The sequence below is a fragment of the Rhinoderma darwinii genome, chromosome 4, assembly GCF_050947455.1.
Source record: "Rhinoderma darwinii isolate aRhiDar2 chromosome 4, aRhiDar2.hap1, whole genome shotgun sequence".
Classification (NCBI taxonomy): domain Eukaryota; kingdom Metazoa; phylum Chordata; class Amphibia; order Anura; family Rhinodermatidae; genus Rhinoderma; species Rhinoderma darwinii.
In genome coordinates this window covers 305,859,708-305,872,517 of record NC_134690.1, presented here as the reverse complement: position 1 = coordinate 305,872,517, position 12,810 = coordinate 305,859,708, and the positions used below count along the sequence as shown (strand labels likewise).

At 41.5% G+C, this 12,810-nt stretch overlaps 1 protein-coding gene across 2 annotated transcripts in view; it reads left to right on the top strand.

The window, feature by feature from the left end:
- Nucleotides 1–12,810, top strand: part of LOC142759918 (dihydroxyacetone phosphate acyltransferase-like) — a 124,894-nt gene that overhangs the window by 66,891 nt on the left and 45,193 nt on the right. Inside the window, exons 13-14 of one of the 2 annotated variants that reach the window (XR_012883213.1) lie at nucleotides 25–124; nucleotides 7,549–7,690. Coding sequence is in view for 1 of the 2 variants with exons in the window: in XM_075862701.1 (XP_075718816.1) it covers nucleotides 25–124 (100 nt within the window). In the remaining variant the exon portion in view is untranslated. The remainder of the gene's footprint in view (nucleotides 1–24; nucleotides 125–7,548; nucleotides 7,691–12,810) is intronic. The other variant, XM_075862701.1, reaches the window with a different exon arrangement.

The window sequence follows — 12,810 nt, the reverse complement described above, 5'->3', positions numbered from 1 at the left end:
AGTATATTTATATATATTTTACAGCTAGCCTTTATGCACTTAGCCAAGGAGGTTACAGATAGCTTGACAGAAAAGCAGTACATATCTGGCGTAAGAAGTCTTGTTACACAAAGGATCCTGGCAGGTTAGTGCTTAAAGGGAATATTATCACCTATATTGGTTTTTTTTCTTACTAAATCTGTGCTAAGTATTTATTTTACATAGCCAAAGCAAAGTAAATATGGCTTTTTTGGGTTAAACAACACCATTCTGAGAGGCAAAAGTTATTATAATGCTTGACCTTCAATACAGTTTCTTTTTATATTTCAATAGTTTTTATTGAAGGCTTTCAAGTAAGACAAACTATACATCAAACAGAGCAAATAACAGTTGGGGGCATTCTCCATAAATCGTATCATAACAGACAAGTATAGTCCACATATCTATCGAAAAAGGGAAAACAAAAAATAAGAAAGGCGTAAAAGGGAGGGAAAGAGGGAAATAAAGGGGGGGGGGACAGTAAAATGAGGGCCAAATGTCTTCCAGGCAATATGAACCTATGAGATCGTCCCAAGGTATCTGATCCATGGCTGCCAAACTTGAAGTAAGAGCTCTTCTTTATCTGAGACCATACAGTGTAAACAGTCATTGACCATAATACAATTCAGTTTAGTCTTAACCCCTTGCGTACCTTCGCCGTAATATTACGTCGCTGGACGCTTATGCCAGCGTACCTTCGACGTACTATTACGGCGCAGGAATAAACTGTCACTATGTGAAATCACATAGTGACAGAACAGCGGCGGCAGCTGTCATCGACAGCTAACCGTCTCTGCTACCGGCCTGGGGACCAATTAGCAGTCCCCAATGCCGGCGATTGCTGTGATTGGTCAGTCTCTGAAGACTGACCAATCACAGCCGTCTGTGACGTCGTCTGCAGGAGAAAGCTCCTGTCACTTTCTCTGATCTCCTCACTTCTGTGAGATACGTGAGGAGATCAGAGAAAGCGGTGTAAAAAAAAACCACACTATTTTTATTAACCCCTTCCCGAAAATGGGCGTATAGTAACGCCCTGAGGGTGAAGCGGGCACAGGAGCTGTGCTCGCTCCATCTTCATCGGATGTCGGCTGTAATATACAGCCGACATCCCACTGCAACTACAGCGATCACTGTCCTCTCCGATCGCTGTAGTTTAACCCCTTAAATGCCGCTGTCAATAGTGATTGATACAGAGGGAGGGGGCTCCCTCTGCACCCCATTGCCCCCCCCCCCGGGGTTCTGATGGTTGCAATGGCAACCAGGAAGCCTAGCAACGGCTTCCTGGTTGCCAGGTACGGGAGCCTATTAGGTCCTGCCCAAGGCAGGACGTAATAGGCTCAACTGTCAGTTGTAAAGTGACAGTTACAATACACTGCACTACATCAGTACATACAGAAGTAGTGCAGTGTATTGTGCAGGGGATCAGAAGATCAGATCTTCCAGTCCCCTAGTATGTGTAAAATAAAAAGTGAAAAAAAAGTAAAAAAAAAGTTTTAGATAAATAAATAAATACAAGTTTTACGTAATAAAAACAATAATCGCCTTGTTTCCCTGATCAAGCCCTTTATAATTAGAAAAAAAATGGAAAAAAAGACAAAAACTAGACATAATAGGTATCGCCGCATTCGTATTGGCCTGACCTAAAAAAATATCATATTATTTATCCCGCACGGTGAACACCGTAAAAAAAATACCATAAAAAACAATGGCAGAATTTCCTTTTTTGGTCACGTTGTTTCCAAAAAAATGGAATAAAAAGTGATCAAAAAGTCGCGCGTAGCCAAACATGGTACCAATAAAAACTACAGTGTGTCACGCAAAAAACAAGCCCTCACAAAGCTCCGTCGACATAAAAATAAAAAAGTTATGACTCTCAGGACATGGTGACACTAAAACATTTTATTTAGAACAAAGTGTTTTTCTTTTGTAAAAGTAGTAAAACATATAAAAACTATATAAATTTGGTATTGCCATAATCGTATCGAACCGCAGAATAAAGTAAACATGTTGTTTATACTGCACAGAGAACGCCGGTAAAAAATTATAAAAAAAATAGTGAAAGAATTTCTGGTATTTGGTCTCCTCACCTCACAAAAAATGGAATAAAAACTGATCAAATTATCGCATGTACCCCAAAATGATACTAATAAAAACGACAGCTCGTCCCATGAAAATCAAGCACTCACATAGCTCGTCAACAGAAAAATAAAAAGTTCTGACTCTTGGAACGCAATAATGCAAAACGACGGCCCAGACTAATTTATGTGTGCAGCAGTTCTTCACCTAAAACCCCACGTCATCATTTGCAGCCCCCATTGGTAGACCCTGTAAATGCAGCGAAAACGATGACGTTTTGGGGTCTGTGCTACATATGGGGCTAGTGAAGAAGTCAAAGATTAGGCAATACTGGAGTGCGGATATTTTGTACAACACCACAGACACCCTTTAGAAGTGCGACTCCTGCACCCAATAATCCGGCCTGTGCATGAAGGATTGGTTCAAAGCGTACGTCACTATCCAGGGATAATTAATTTTATTATTCATTCTCCCCATTATTACATCATCCTATTATGACCTGTTGCACTCCGCCCAGCTTACATATACCCTGATGTACTCCGCCCAGCTTACATATACCCTGATGTACTCCGCACAGTTTACATATACCCTGATACACTCCGCCCAGCAAACATATACCCTGATGAACTCCGCCCAGCTTACATATACCCTGATGTACTCCGCCCAGCTTACATATGCCCTGATGTACTCCGCCCAGCTTACATATACCCTGATGTACTCTGCACAGCTTACATATACCCTGATGTACTCCACCCAGCTTACATATACCCTGATGTACTCCGCCCAGCTTACATATACCCTGATGTACTCCGCACAGTTTACATATACCCTGATACACTCCGCCCAGCAAACATATACCCTGATGTACTTCGCCCAGCTTACATATACCCTGATGTACTCCGCCCAGCTTACATATGCCCTGATGTACTCCGCCCAGCTTACATATACCCTGATGTACTCTGCACAGCTTACATATACCCTGATGTACTCCACCCAGCTTACATATACCCTGATGTACTCCGCACAGCTTACATATACCCTGATGTACTCCTCACATATTACATATATCCTGATGTACTCTGCCCAACTTACATATACCCTGATGTACTCCGCACAGATTACATATGCCCCCACATTATAAACTGAAACACCAGTAAAACACTAAACAAAACTACTACCAAGCAAAATCTGCGCTCCAAAAGCCAAATGGCGCTCCTTCTGGGCCTGGCAGTGTGCCCAAACAGCGGTTTATGACCACATATGTGGTATTACCGTACTCTGGAGAACCGCTTAACAATTTATGGGGCGTATGTCTCCAGTGGTACAAGCTGGGCCCAACGCATTGGGCACTGAAATATCATATATGTGGAAAATGTCAATTTTCAATCTGCAACATCTATTGTGCACTAATTTCTGCAAAACCTTTGGGGGTCAAAATGCTCACTACACTTCTAGATGAATTCCTTGAGGGGTGTAGTTTCCTAAATGGGGTCACTTCTCGGGAGTTTTCACTGTACTCGTACCTCAGCGCAATGCAACATGGCGTCAAAAACAAATTTTGTAAAGTCTCCACTCCAAAAACGAAATTGCACTTTTTCCGTTTAGACCCTTGCCGTATGTCCAAATAGCCGTTTACAACCACATATGGGGTATTTCCGTAATCAGGAGAAATTGTGTAACACATTTTGGGGTGTCTTTTCTCCTGTATTCCTTGTGGAAATGAAAAATTCTGAGCTAAAGCTACAGGTTATTGGAAAAAAAAAATTTTTTCATTTTCACGGACCAATTCTAATAAAATCTATAAAACACCTGAGGGCTCAAAATGCTCACTACACCTCTAATTTAATTCTTTCAGGGGTATAGTCTCTAAATTGGGATCACATCTGGGGAATTTCTACTGTACTGGTACTTCAGGGACTCTGCAAATGCGACATGGCCCCCAGAAACCAATTCAGCAAAATCTGAGCTGCAAAATCCAAATGGTGCTCCGTCCCTTCTGAGCCCTGCCATGGGTCCAAACAGCAGTTTATTATCACATAATGGGGTATTTCCGTAATCAGGAAAAATTGCTTTACAAATGTTGAGGTGCTTTTTCTCCTTTATTCCTTATAAAAATTAGAAAATTCTGTGTTTTTTCCAAAAGAAAGTCTCTTTTCATCTTCACAGACTAATTCCAATAAATTCAGCAAAAAACCTGTGGGGTCAAAATGCTAACTATACCACTAGAAAAATTCCTTGAGGGGTATAGTTTCCAAAATGGGGTCACTTTTGGATGGATTCCACTGTTTAGGTCCCTCCAGGGCGTTGCAAACGTGACACGGCACTGAAAACCATTCCAGTAAAATCAGAGCTCCAAAATCCAAATGGGGGTCCTTCCCTTCTGAGCCCTGCTGTGGGTCTAAACAGCAGTTTATTACCACATATGGGGTATTTCCGTAATCGCGAGAAATTGCTTTACAAATGTTGGGGTGCTTTCTCTCCTTTATTTCTTGCAAAAATTAGAAATTTTTAAGTTTTTCCAGAAAAAAATTAGATTTTCATTTTCACAGACTAACTCCAGAAAATATAGCAAAATACCTGTGGGGTCAAAATGCTAACTATACCCCTAGATAAATTCCCTGAGGGGTGTAGTTTAAAAAATGGGGGTCACTTTTGGGGGTTTCCACTGTTTTGGCACCACAAGACCTCTTCAAACCTGACATGGTGCCTAAAATATATTCTGAAAAAAGGAGGCCCCAAAATCCAAGAGGTGCACCTTTGCTTCTGAGTCCGGTGTTTCAGTCCATTAGCGCACTAGGGCCACATGTGGGATATTTCTAAAAACTGCAGAATCTGGGCAATAAATATTGAGTTGCGTTTCTCAGGTAAAACCTTCTGTGGTACAGAAGAAAATGTATTACATATGAATTTTGTAAAAAAAAATTAAATTGGAAAATTTCAGCTCTACTTTCCTTCAATTCCTGTAAAACGCCTAAAGGGTTGAAACACTTTCTGAATGCTGTTTTGGATACTTTGAGGGGTGCAGTTTTCAAAATGGGGTCTTTTATGGGGGTTTCTAATATATAGGGCACTCAAAACCACTTCAGAACTGAACTCGTCCCTGAAAAAATCGCTTTTTGAAATTTTCTTAAAAATATGAGAAATTGCTGCTAAAGTTCTAAGCCTTGTGAGGTCATAGAAAAATAAAAGGATGTTCAAAAAACGATGCAAACATAAAGTAGACATATGGGAGATGTTAATTGGTAACTATTTTGTGTGGTATTACCATCTGTTTTACAAGCAGATACATTTAAAATGGGAAAAATCATAATTTCTTCATATTTTCGCTAAATGTTGGTGTTTTTCACAAATAAGCAATGAATTTATCGACCAAATTTTTGCACTAACCTAAAGTACAATATGTCACGAGAAAACAATCTCAGAATCAATTGGATAGGTAAAAGCATTCCGGAGTTATTACCACATAAAGTGATACATGTCAGATTTGAAAAAATGGGTCTGGTCCTCAAGGCCAAAATGAGCTGGGTACTCAAGGGGTTAACCAGATGGAGGGGAATCACATGACTTTTCCCAAGATGTAGCTATAGCAATTTTGGCTGCCAGGAAAAGAAAAGATACAAATTGATGAGAAGTTTTAGACAGTCCAGGGACGTTCTCATTAATCAATGCCTGTGACGGGGACAATTTTAAGTTAATCTGAGTTATAGAATATAACATATTAAAGATTCGTCGCCAAAACCGGCGTACCCTCGGGCAACCCCACTATATATGCAGAGGGTCTCCCACACATCCACAGTGTCTGAAGCAAGAAGACGAGGTAGAAGGGAATATCTTGTCCAGTCTAGAGGGAACTAAATACCATCGTAAATTTTCGTTATAATTGGCTTCAACCAGCGAAGTGTTAATATAAATTTTCACAGTACGTTCTGTCCTATCTTGCCACACAGGTTTCAGGGCACGGGAAACACTGGGAACAGGGTAAACCCTAAGGTACCATTTTCAAAGACTAACATGGGACTAACTAACAACGGTCAGACAAGGATCAGAAGGGCAGGGCCCTTTTTATAGTCCAGGGTGATCAGGGAATAATTAATTTACATATGCGCGCGCTGGCCCTTTAAGGCCACGAACCAGCGCGCATGCCCTCTAGTGATCACTACGGGACAGAGCGGGCACATGTGCCGACTTCTCTGGGAGGAAGACGCCGACAGGAAGAGGAAGATCTGCGGGAGGCAGGTAAGTGAAGGTCGCGGTCCATGACCGCGGCCGTAACAGAAAGTTCCTCTCCCACAGAGACATATATGATCGCTTGTCCAACGTGAAAAAACAAAAATGAATAAATGTTAGACAATATATGATGACCACGAGAATTATTGAAACATAAATTCTCAAGTACTGAAGTATTCTGCAGAACCGAAGCAGGTTTAAATGAGGACATAAAATGGTGAATCTGGTGAAAACAACAAATCTCGGAGTCCAGCATGTGGTGGATGGACTGGTAAAAATGATAGGTTTTTACGCCACAACATTGTCCAATTCGGTATAGTTTTTTTATTTAGCCACCATTGAAACGCTGACGGTTGCATTCCAGGAGCAAAAATAGGATTAGCAAATAATCTGGCTGCAGGTGTGTGCACAGAACAGAGCCAGAACATATGACTCCGCTTATCCCACAGCGCCAAGGAAGAAGAGAGGAGTGGACATAACACAGGTGGTCTGTGCTTGGGCTTCAGCCATAACAACTGGTCTACAAGAACATCAGGAGTAGCTGCCTGTTCTATGGAAATCCAACGTGTTTGTTTACTTATACTGTGGAGTGAGACTAAAGATGTCAGACGAGCCACATAGTAGTATTTCGTGAGGTTCGGTAAACCTAAACCCCCGGATACTTTAGGAGCATACAGAGTACTTTGTGGGATTCTACATCGTTTAGGACCCCAAACGAAGGACAATATAAGCCTTTGAATGTCTTTTAAGTAGGGGGCAGGGACATCTATTAGTAAAGTGCGGAAGAATTATAAAATTCTGGAAAGAATCGTAATTTTAACAGCTGCTATCCTGCCAAACCAGGGAAGAGGCATAGAAGCCAAGTGTAACAGGTCTGTTTTCAGTTTTTGTTTGACAGGGAGGAAATTTGTGCGAAAAAGGGTGGAATAGCAATGAGTAAGGTGAACCCCCAGATATGAGATTTTGTCTTCTCTCCATCTCAGCTCAAAGTTCAATTGTAGCAAATTGGTCATAGAATGTGGAACGCCAATGTTCAAAACCTCAGACTTGTCATGGTTGACTTTCAATCCCGAGATCTGGGAAAAAATGGTGTAAGACTTGATAGAGATTCGGGAGGGACGTACGGGGGGGAAGACAAAACCAGTAAGATGTCACACATAAAGTGCACATTGATGTGTCTGACCCCCTAACCTCACCTCCCTTTATGTCTTTATTCATCCTGATCAGGTGGGCCAGGGGCTCAATAGACAAGACGAAAAGAATAGTGGATAGAGGGCACCCCTGTCTCGTTCCCCTGCCTATACGATCTGAGAATAATCCCTTGATCATCACCTGGGCAGATGGAGCCGAATATAGACTTCTCAAAAGGGTAAGAAATGTATCTACAAAACCCCAGCACTTCAGGACAAAAAATAAGTAGTCCCAGGTCAAAGAATCTAAAGCCTTATGCAAATCTAGTGACAGGCATAGTGCCCCCATCTTCCATGTTCAATCCCAGTGTGAACGAACAAGAGATAAAAGATCAATGATCCTTCTAGCCTGATCAGCTGCTTGTCTGTTTGGAACGAAACCCACCTTATCAGGGTGAATGTATTGTTCTAGAAAGGCATTGAGTCTCGTGGCCAAGATTTTAGTGAGGATCTTCATGTCAACATTAATTAGTGATATCGGCCTATGGTTCTGACAAGAAAAGGGGTCCTTACCTGGCTTTGGTATAAGAGAAATGTACACCCTGAGAGCTTCAGGTACAGGAGAACTACACTCCCATAATGCGTTAAATAGGAGAACCAGATGAGGGGCCAAAATATCAGATTTTTTTTTATAATAGAGATTAGAGAATCCATCAGGTACTGGGGATTTAGCTGGTTTAAATTATTTAATTGCAGCCAGAACTTCCTTAGTCGATACAGGGGCCTTCATATTATCCCTGTAGGGGTCTGATAATACGGGCAAGGAGATATCCTTAAATAATGTGTCGGCTTTCATTTCATCTAGTTGAGGAGGGGGATTTATACGGGGAGGAATAGAATGAAAATAACTTATTGAGAACTTCTGCATGAGGGTGCTGTGTGAGGTTACTATTCGCTAGCCTTAGTTCAGGGACTATAAAATTATGAGACAATGGAGCAAGTTTCCAAGCTAATAGGGTGCCGGGTTTGTCACTTTGGGCAAAAAAAAATCGATATTGCGTCCATCGGATGTGACGTTCTGCTATAGTTGTAAGGCATAAGTTAAGCTCAGTACGGGCAATTTTAGACAGCAAATCAAGGTTAGTGTCCGCCTTCTGCTGTCTATCTAAAGCTAAGTAAGTCGCTTCCTTATCTTTAAGAGTTTGGTCTCTAGTTCTTTTTAGATGCGAGGCAATCTGAATAAGTTTCCCTCTAAGTGTAGCTTTGTGGACCTCCCCAGTTAATGGCCGGAGAAGTGTCAGTCGCACAGTTAAGTTGGAAAAACTGCTCAAGTTCTGTTGTAATTTCTTTGAATATTTGGGGGTTTGTCAGGAGGGATTCATTCAAGCGCCATTAGCTAGACCTAGGCTTAAGCCAGAAGCAATCCAATGTAAGCAACACCAAGTCATGGTCCGACCACGAAATGGGATGTATTTTGGCACGAAGTAGACTATTTAAGAGCTGAGATGGAAGGAATAGATGGTCTATGTGAGAATAAGACAAATGGGCATGAGAGTAAAAGCTATAATCTCTGGTAGAGAGATTAGGAGATCTCTAAGCATCCACAAAGTTATGTGAGTGTAACAGTTTGGCTAGTTGTAACCCCTGTTTAGGGGGGGGACGAAGGGAGGGGGGACCTGTGATTGTTTAGTCAAGGAGGTGATCTAATGCTACATTAGAATCCCCGCCCAAAAACACTTTACCAAGGCGATGAGGAAGTAAGTGTCTAAACATGGCATTAAAAAAAACGTTTGGTGTGTAATAAGAGATAAACGTGTCCTGTAGTGTACCATTCAGGAGCAAGTACCTGCCCTCAGGATCTGCCACCGTGGTTTGATGTGTGAAGGGAAGATTTCTTTTGAAAAAGATGCTCACTCCTCTCTTCTTTTCCGCAGCAACTGATAGGTAACACAAAGGATAATGATTATGCATAAATTTAGGAGAAAAACAGAAAATCACAATGCAAGGATTTATATGTTTGGAAAGCATTGCGCCGTTTAGTCGGTGAATTCAGGCATTGAACATTGTGAGTGACCATGTTAAAGGAGGACTGAGAATCAGCCATGATTTAAATGTTCAAGGAAACCACGATATCGAAGATGCTCGACCATCATAAGAAGGGGGCAGGAAAAACGGGGAGGGAAGCAAAAGTAAAATAAAAAGGACAATAAACAGATGTTATTTTGGTACATATAGCAAGATGTAGAACAACGCCCCAACAGGGCCATAAGGGATGTTGAGAGCACACAACCCGAAGAACAATACAATAACAGTGGGGTCTCAAGATCTCATGGTGGGCATGCCGTCACCCAATGGAAGGGCCAGCTCTCACTAGCTCAGCCCCTATCTAGCTGAAAGACAACAGCAAAAAAAAAAAATACCACAAGAATAAAGGCAAAAGCAATGTGAAAGTAAAAATTTATATCAAGCATCAAAGGGAACCCGTATGAGAAGAAAGTTCCAGTCGCAGGATCCCATGAGGAGTGCATCCAGATGATATCAGGGATTGGCAAGCTCAGGCATTAGAAGCTGAGGGTCGGCGTTCCTAAATGGCCTCTCCTTCTCGGAGAGAAGCAAAGCTGTGTGACCGATTGCGGTAGGAAAATGTAAGACGAAAAGGGAAGGCCCATCGATATCTGATCTCATGACGAATCAGGACTTGGAGGAGAGGAGTTAATGAGCGAACCTCTGGATCATACGAGGATTCAAATCGGCAAAGATCTAAATGTTTCAGCTATGCAGTCGTAACTGCTCTGAGGACCTGGACGCTTTCATGACCCGTTCCTTCGCAGAATAATGATGAGGCTTCACCAGCACATCTCTGGGCAGACCATCCGTTCGGGGAGCAGTCCGTGCCCTATGCACTCTGTCAATGTCAAAATATCGTTGAGATAAATCAGGAAAAAGCTGCTTGATCATGTACTGCATTTTCCAAATCCAGAACACTCTCCGACAGACCTCTTATACGGAAATTTTCCCGCCTGGATCTATTTTCCATGTATTTAAGCTTAGAGTGGGCTTCCTCAAGCTGTTGGTGTATATCATCAATACAATCAGAGTGCTGATTAACAGTCGTCAACGTATTATCAATTTTAGCCTCCATTGCTTTCATCCTAGATCCCAGAGCTTAAAAATCAGCTTTAAAGAGGCTCTGTCACCAGATTATAAGTGCCCTATCTCGTACCTAATCTGATCAGTGTTGTAATGTAGATAAGAACAGTTTTTATTTTGAAAAACGATCATTTTTGAGCAAGTTCTGAACAATTTTAGATTTATGCTAATTAGTTCTTAATAACCAACTGGGTGTTTTTTAACTTTTTACCAAGTGGGCGTTGTAAAGAGAAGTGTATGACGCTGACCAATCCGTGTCATACGCTTCTCTTCATTCCAGCGGTGGCTTGTTTCAATGCTCAGTGTGATCTCGCGAGATCACGCTGTCACGGGACTTCCTCCCACAGGTCCTTCACCGGAGTCATGGAATACTGAACAGACATCGCTTCTAGCCGATGCAGATTCGGATAAATGTCCTGGCAAGGCTGGAGGTGATGTCTATTGACTCTGCTCCAGTGAAGGACTTGTGGCAGGAAGTCCCGTCGCAGCGTGATCTCGCAAGATCACACTATGCAGTAAAACAAGCTGGGCTGGAAAGAAGAGAAGTGTATGACGCTGATTGGTCAGCGTCATACACTTCTCTTTACAACGCCCACTTGGTAAAAAGTAAAAAAAATGCCCAGTTCGTCATTAACCCCTTAATGACGCAACCTAGTTTGGGCCTTAAGGCTCCGCGCCCATTTTTCAAATCTGACATATTTCACTTTATGTGGTAATAACGTCGGAATGCTTAAACCTATCCAAGCAATTCTGAGATTGTTTTTTCGTCAGACATTTGGCTTTGTTAGTGGTAAAATTTGGTTGATATATGCAGTGTTTATTTGTGAAAAATTGCAAAATTTAGAGAAAATTTAGATAAAATAGAATTTTTATGAATTTAAATGCATCTGCGTGTAAAACAGATGGTTCTACCACCCAAAATAGTTACTAGTTCACATTTACCATAAGTCTACTTTAGATTGGCATCGTTTTTTGAACATGCTTTTATTTTTCCTGGACGTTACAAGGCTTAGAACATAAACAGCAATTTCTCATATTTTTAAGAAAATATCAAAAGCCTTTTTTTTTAAGGTACCTGTTCAGTTCTGAAGTGGCTTTGAGGGGCCTATGTATTAGAAACCCCCATAAAACACCCCATTTTAAAAACTAGAACCCTCAAAGTATTCAAAACAGCATTTAGAAAGTTTTTTTTTAACCCTTTTAGGCATTTCACAGGAATTAAAGCAAAGTGGAGGTGAGATTTGCAAATTTCCGTTTTCTTGCTGAATTTCAATTTTGTTCTTTTTTTTTTTTCTGTAACACAGAAGGTTTTACCAGAGAAACACTACTAAATATGTATTGTCCAGATTCTGCATTTTTTAGAAATGTCCCACATGTGGCTCTAGTGTGCTCTTGGACTAAAACACAAGCCCCAGAAACAAAAAGTAGGAATCCCTCAAAAGTGACCCCATTTTGGAAACTGCACCCCTCAAGAAATTAATTTATGGTTGTTGTTACCATTTTGACCCCACAGTTTTTTCACAGCGCGTATTTCAATTGGGCTGTGAAATTTAAACCATGAAATTTTTTCCAATAAGATGTCATTTTTTATCAAAATTTCTTATTTTCACATTTTGTTGCCCAATTTGTCCTGAATGCGGCAATACCCCATTTGTGGTGATAAACTGCAGTTTTGGCCCATGGGAGAGCTCAGAAGGAAAGGACCACCATTTGGCCTACTGGGGATTTTCTGGTGCTAAGTCATGTATGCAGAAGCCCCTCAGGTACTAGTACAGTTTAAACCCCCGAGAAGTGACCCTGTTTTAAAAACTACACCCCTTAAGGCATTCATCTAGAGGTGTAGTGAGCATTTTGACCAGAGACAAGGACATCTCTCTTGTCCTTGTACTTGACACACAATATGTTGCTGCTAGAATGTGCCCTGCTCTCACCCCTTCTTGTGTGCCCAAGCAGTGTCTTAGGGAGGCCTCTCAGATTTCTTCTTGCAGTGCCGCATGCCGCAGTACTTCTGGAAGCGAGGCAAATGAAGAGTGGGATGCTGGTATAAAAATTATCCAGGTAGAGGTGGTAACCCTGGTCCAGCAGTGGAGGCACCAAATCCTACAAATACAATTCTCGGGGGTGTATGCTTTGGAAAACGGGCACTAAAATGGTCTAATAGGGGTCTCCATTTATACAAACGTCAAAACTGGGGTCAACTCTGGGTGGG